Source organism: Trachypithecus francoisi, unplaced genomic scaffold (genome assembly GCF_009764315.1).
Source record: "Trachypithecus francoisi isolate TF-2019V2 unplaced genomic scaffold, Tfra_2.0 Lachesis_group3, whole genome shotgun sequence".
Lineage (NCBI taxonomy): Eukaryota > Metazoa > Chordata > Mammalia > Primates > Cercopithecidae > Trachypithecus > Trachypithecus francoisi.
In genome coordinates, this window is record NW_022681468.1 from 312,034 (window position 1) to 319,240 (window position 7,207).

At 38.1% G+C, this 7,207-nt stretch overlaps 1 gene segment (V, D, J or C); it reads right to left on the minus strand.

Annotated features, from left to right (window-relative positions):
• Window positions 1–5,643: 5,643 nt before the first annotated feature.
• On the minus strand, window positions 5,644–6,304 carry LOC117069746. The segment is given in 2 exon segments: window positions 5,644–6,059; window positions 6,163–6,304. Coding segments are annotated over 2 exon segments (447 nt in total).
• Between the last annotated feature and the right edge of the window lie 903 nt (window positions 6,305–7,207).

Consider the following 7,207-nt stretch of genomic DNA (forward strand, 5'->3'; position numbering starts at 1 on the left):
CTAGATTAAGCCATGGCCAGGGGATTATGAGACACGTTTCATCCACAACTTACAATGATATCGCTAAAGGCCTCTTCACAGCAGTTTCTTTCACCTGATACATACTTTCTCCCTATGAAAATCATGATATATACCAAAGGAAATATATCATAGTGTGACAAGGCAGAACAAGCTTTAAAATGAGACTCAGCTATGTCTTTTATGTTGGAATTACCAAACAAAGAATTTCAGACCACCATGATTAATATACTAAGGGCTGTAACGAATTAAGCAGACAGCATGCAGGAACAGCTGTGTCATGCAAGTAGAATGATGCAAATTCTAATAAAGAAAAAAGTAGATATCAAGAATTTTGTAACAGAATTACATAATGCTTCCAATGGATTTATGTGTTGATATGGCATAGCTGCAGACAAAAATCTGAACTTAAAACTATCTCAATAGAAATTACCCAAACTGAAAAGCAAAAAGAAAAATTACGTTGTTAGAGCAGTAAACACACAAATACAAATATACACACACAGAGACACACAGACACACACACACACACACACACACACACACACACACATACATGTAAAACCAGAACAGCTTACCCAAGAACTGTGAGACAGTTACAGGGGTATAACATGCACATAATGGGAAATAGAAAAAAATAGAGAAAGGCTAAGAAGAAATATTTAAACAATGATGACTGACAATTTTTCTAAATTAATGTTAATCACCAAACTACAGACTCAGGAATATGATCATTTCATCTGCAGGGATAGTTTGACACCCTCTCTTCCTGATTTGATGCTTTTTATTTCTTTCTCTTGTCTGCATGCTCCGGCTGGGACTTCCATGACAATGATGAACAGGACTGGTTAGAGTGGGTGTCCTTTTCTTTTTTTCTTTTTTTCTTTTTTATTTTTATTTTTTTATTTTTTGAGATGGAGTCTCACTCTGTCGCCGGGCTGGAGTGTGGTGGCCGGATCTCAGCTCACTGCAAGCTCCACCTCCCGGGTTTACGACATTCTCCTGCCTCAGCCTCCCGAGTAGCTGGGACTACAGGCGCCCGCCACCTCTCCCGGCTAGGTTTTTGTATTTTTTTAGTAGAGACGGGGTTTCACCATGTTAGCCAGGATGGTCTCGATCTCCTGACCTCGTGATCCGCCCGTCTCGGCCTCCCAAAGTGCTGGGATTACAGGCTTGAGCCACCGCGCCCGGCCTGGGTGTCCTTTTCTTGTTCCAATTTTCAGGGGAAAATGCTTCCAGCTTTTGCCCAGTCAGTATAATGTTGGCTGTGAGTTTGTCATAGATGGCCCTTATTATTTTGAGGTGTGTTCCTTCATGCCTAGTTGATGGTTTTTAATATGAAAGAATGTTAAAGTTCATCAAAACCTTTTCTGTGCCTATGGTTAACATGGGTTTTGTTTTTCATTGTTTATGTGATGAATCACATTTACTGATTTGCATATATTGAACCAACCTTGCATCCCAGGAACAAAGTGTTGGTGGATTAGGCTTTTTGATGTGCTGCTGTGTTCAGTTCATGAGTATTTCATTGAGCATTTTTGCATCAGGTATACTGGCCTAAAGTTTTCTTTTTAAATTAAGTCTCTGCTAGGTTTTGTTATCAGAATAATGCTGATCTCACAGAATAACTTAGGGAGGAGTCCTTTATCCTCATTTTTGGGAAATAGTTACACTAGGATTGGTAGCAACACTTCTTTGTACATCTGAAAAAATTCGGCTGTGAATCTTTCTGGCCCCTGTTTTTTTCGGCTTGGTACCACCTATCCATCTTGATTTCTGACCCCTGCCTGAGCCAGTAATAACCACCCTGAATTCAGACAAAGCTGAATCCAATCCAGTGGTTACTGTAGTTCTTAACAGCTTTAATGGCCCACTTAACTTCAGTGAACATTTCTTCACCCAAAATAGTTTCACTATCAATTTTATTTAAATATTTCCCTTGGATTTTTTTTTTCATGTCATTCAGTCATGCAACTTATTTAAATCAATGTTGGCTTCTCTACATGCATAATTATCATTCCAACTATTGTTAAATGGGCCAGCAACCCTCTACTCCTGCTTCTTCCCTCTGCATATCTGACTATCTGCAAGACCTCCCTAGACCTCAGGTCTCTATTGTAGAGGGAAGCTTTGATAACTGTTAGATTTACTCAGCGCTACAAATACAAAAAGCCAATGGGAGCTCCTCTTGCCATTGAATACTAGGCCTGTAATGTATTCCATACCCTCCCATTATCTCCAGGTCTATTCCAAAGCCTCCACTTATGTTACTTCCAGTGAATTTTGTGTTTTCTAATATAATTTTAATAGACAAATAGTGATTGTAAATATTCAAAACATAGCAATGTTTTGAAACAGTGTGTAGGGGTCAGCAGATAAGGATAATTAATATATCCATCATCTGAAACGTTTTCTTTTTGTTGGGAACACAGAAAAAAATGGATCTATAGTGTCAGAAATCAAAACATTTCCCCATGTAGGTGTTGACTGCAGGCAGGAAAAAGACACATGTTGAGGGGATGGACTTGCTCTTCAGGCTGCCTCAGGTGTTCGGGACAAGGGTATTCACATTTGCCAGAAACTCTCTAGTGACACATTTCAGATCTATGCATTTTTTCTTATATGTAAATTTTATCTCATTAAAAACAAAAAAATAAAAAATGTAGAATAGTTTAAAATTCAGTAAATGATACAATAAATATTAAAGCCCTATCCAAAATATGAACATTATTATATGAATTAATAAAATGTATTTCAGTATACCTCCTAAAATTAAATCCCAGAAATAAGAAAAGATAACGGTAACACCAGAAACTTAACAATTAATTAGCATACATTTCATAGAGAAGAAAAAATAGTCAAGACAGATAGGACATGTAGTTTTTTCCAATCATATGTCATTAAATGATTTATACAATATTTAACCTGTGTCATTCATATAAATTGTTAATATTTTGTGTAGTATTACAACTGAGAACAAGTTTTAAAGAAAAAAGGATATTTGAGAGCATGTGAACTAAACTGAAAGTATTCTCAATGCTGGTCCAACTCTTATACCTCAAAGTTCTAATGATACCCTGGTTTTGAGTGGGACTTGGGAAAATTAATTTTAAGGGATAAATTAAATGAATAATCTGTAATAGAGAGGCGTTGGCATTCCATGTCAGAAAAAAAATTGAAAATATGTAATACATATAAAGTTCTGAATAGAAACCTTGAGGAATAAGAAGCATCTCATGTACAGTAGGTTGTAATATGTTTATTGTTAAAATTATTATATTGTCTTGAAAAACTAAAGCAAAGCATAAAGAAATTGTTTTGTGCTTATCTGTTACAACAGTATGTTGAGAAAACTGAACAGCCCTGTAATCCTGATGAGATGGCTTAATCCAAGGAGAGACATCAGATTAAAAATATATAATTAAAATTTCATTGGAAATTGAGAAATTTTCGTTGTTCCCCATATATTGGTGGGGTACAAAGCTATGTTATGACTTATAAATTCAATATGGAATAATCGAATTGAGCTAATTGACATATATATCACCTCGAGTCCTCAAATACTTATCATTTTTTGGTGACAAGAACATTTGAAATCTGTTCTTGGCTGTTTTAAAATGACCAATACACAATATTTAAGCTTACAAATAGACATCGATTTATGTAAACCATAGAGAATGATTGAAATCAATTATGGATTACTCTAATTTATATTTAGTTCATCGTTAAGTTTAATTATTTTAATTCAATTAATTTAATTTAATTATTTTATAATGTTAAATATGTTAGATATAAATGACTACATATGTATGCATAGTTTCATGTATTTACACATATGTTTACAGGTGTAAATTCATGTCGCATAGCTATGTAGTTGCTGATATCAATCAATGTTAACAAAACTTTAGAAGAATAAGTGCAAATTATTAGGAATAATTATTTCTTGAAGTTATGTATTTTTTAAAAATAGCCCTACATCAGTGAATGCTCAAACAACACTAAAATGAATATCTTTGTAAATAAGCCTCTGGGCATATTTGAGATTGCATCTATAGGCTAAATTCCTAGAAGTAGAAATGGGTCATTTGTGATTCTGATAAATTGCCAAATTGTTCACCACTAAAATTATGCTAATTTACTCTTCTGCCAACAATAACTATTGACCCCAAATTTTACAAACATTTGATGTGTTATCAAAATTTAACAACCTAATTAGTGAATCATTTGCATTTCATATGAATTGAAGTGTTTTGATTGATAGAGAAAGGAAGAACTTTTGTTAGTTCTGGAACAACTGATTATCTAGTTGGACATACCCATATAAAAAATCAAATCCAAATAGATTCTGAACTTAAATGTTAAAGGCAAAACTATAGAAATTCTAGAAGAAAATATGAGAAAATATCTTTCTGACCTCAAAGTAGGAAAACATTTCTTTAATATGACCTCAAATGTACTAGCCATAAAGGAAAAGATTAATACATTTGATTACGTTAAATTAAAGAGCTTCTGATTATCAAAAGATACTATGAAGAAGTGAAAAGATGCCAAAATATGGAAGAAGACATTGTAACACTTATAGTTGACAGAGGCTTAGTATTCAGACTACATAAAGAGTTCTGCAACTCAATAAAAAAAGACAGCTCAGTAGAAAAATGGGTAGAAAACATGAACAAGCATTTCACAGCAGAGACAATGTGAATGTTGAATATACGTAGGAAAAGAATCTCAATTTCATCAGCATTTAAGGAAATGCACTTTGAGATATCAATGAGATACCATCTTACTCTCCAATACTACCACGCATTGACAAAAATATAGGCTCCTTTACGCTGCTGCTCAGAACATATACCAATACTTTGGAAAGTCATTTGAGATTATCATTCACAATACTCTAGATATATATTTTGTAACCCTAGTTTTACACCCTGGAGAAAATTGAAAACCACCTGAATATTCATCAGTGAGGTAAGATAAACTACGGTACATATTATGGAGCTGTTTAGAAAGGATAGGACAGTATTATATCCACTAAGATGGAATGTTCTGTAAAATATAAAAATAGAAATATATTTAATACATATGTATAAAATGTGTGTATAGATATGTAAAATGTATTTCGTAAGGCGGGCGCGGTGGCTCAAGCCTGTAATCCCAGCACTTTGGGAGGCCGAGACGGGCGGATCACGAGGTCAGGAGATCGAGACCATCCTGGCTAACACAGTGAAACCCCGTCTCTACTAAAAATACAAAAAAAACTAGCCGGGCGAGGTGGCGGGCACCTGTAGTCCCAGCTACTCGGGAGGCTGAGGCAGGAGAATGGCGTAAACCCGGGAGGCGGAGCTTGCAGTGAGCTGAGATCCGGCCACTGCACTCCAGTCTGGGCGACAGAGCGAGACTGCGCCTCAAAAAAAAAAAAAAAAAATGTATTTCGTAAAATATAAAACTACCAAAAAAAAAATACCCCTACATATAAATGTAAAAATTACTAAAACACAAATATCAATTAAAAAATGACAAATAATCATAATAAAATATTACAACCTTATACAGCTCCAGAGTCCTGAAAAAACAAACCCGCCTCCGGCAGCTGAGAAGGGAAACCTCGCCCTGCACCTGCTCCTGGGACCTGCCCCGTCCTCAGTGGGTCCCGAGCGCCCCCTGGTGGCCCCGCGCGCCCCTGCAGGGAGGTTTGTGTCTGGGCTCACACTGACCTCGCCTCACTGTGTCTCTAGCACAGTAATACACGGCCGTGTCCTCGGTTTTCAGGCTGCTCATTTGCAGGTACAGTGTGTTCTTTGAATCATCCCTTGAGATGGTGAATCTGCCTTTCACAGACGCGGCGTATTCTGTCGTGTAACTGTTGGCTTTGTTTCTAATACGGCCAACCCACTCCAGCCCCTTCCCTGGAGCCTGGCGGACCCAGTCCATGTAGTAGCTACTGAAGGTGAATCCAGAGGCTGCACAGGAGAGTCTCAGGGACCCCTCAGGCTGGACCAAGCCTCCCCCAGACTCCACCAGCTGCACCTCACACTGGACACCTGTGAACACAGAGACACTCTGGTCAGAAACTGCCACACATATCCACTGTTTCTCTCACTCAGGTCCACTCACAGTCAATATCTCTAGTTCTCCATAAATCACCTTTTAAAATAGCAGCAAGGAAAACCCAGCTCAGGACAAACTCCATGGTGAGTCTTCTGTGTTTGGCGCTGATCACCAAATGAAAACACCTGAGAATTCTGGGGCTGGGCTCTGCTCTCAGAGCTGCAGGGTCAGGGCTGGCTGGTTTTCATCAGCAGAGGAAGGACCCTATTTGCATGTCTCCCACTATATAGCAAGCTCTGGGATGGGACGCCTGAGGAGAGGGCAGTGTCCAGAGCGGATGAGAGTGTCCTGGAAAACATGGGCGCTAATCCTATCTCTCAGGAAAGTATAAATTCAGATTATGTGATTGTGCCTTGATAATCATTTAACAATCATCATCTTATTTTACTTTTACATATTTGCAGAATATATTAATTGAAGTGTCGGTGTTACACTTTAAAGAAGATAAATTACATACGGAGCAGAGCAGTTGTGCAATGTGTCCAATATCACACATCTGGACAGAGTAGCCCTATTATCTGTGCCTGTGCCTCTAAACACTGGAGGAGTCGGCTCCCCTGAGACAGCTCCAGGGCGATGTGGGACATGCTTAGTGAGGTTTTCAGGATGTCCTGCCTGTCATAACAACTTTATGTGATTTTGCTTCTCTAACTTTTGAGGTGGGGCCTGGTGGTTGTAGCATGGGGGTGGATTTATAATTAATGGTTAGCACCATCCCCTTGCTATGATAGTAAATGAGTTTGCATGAGCTTTGGTTGTTTAACAGTGTGGAGCAGCTCCACCCTCACCCTTCTTTGCTCCTGCTCACACCATATAAAGTGGCTGCTCCCCTTTCGCCTTTCACTGTCATTGTAAATTTCCTGGGGCCTCTCCAGAAGCGGAACAGATTTATCATCAGGCTTCCTGTACAGCCGGCAGAATCATGAGTACATTAAACCTATTTTCTATATGAATTACTCAGTTGCAGGTATTTATTTCTAGCAATGTGAGAACACACAAGTAAACTGGACATCTCCCTCATTTCACCAGGGTCCCCTGCAGCCTGCAACATCCCAGCTAAGGAGGGGGATGGTCCAATCTC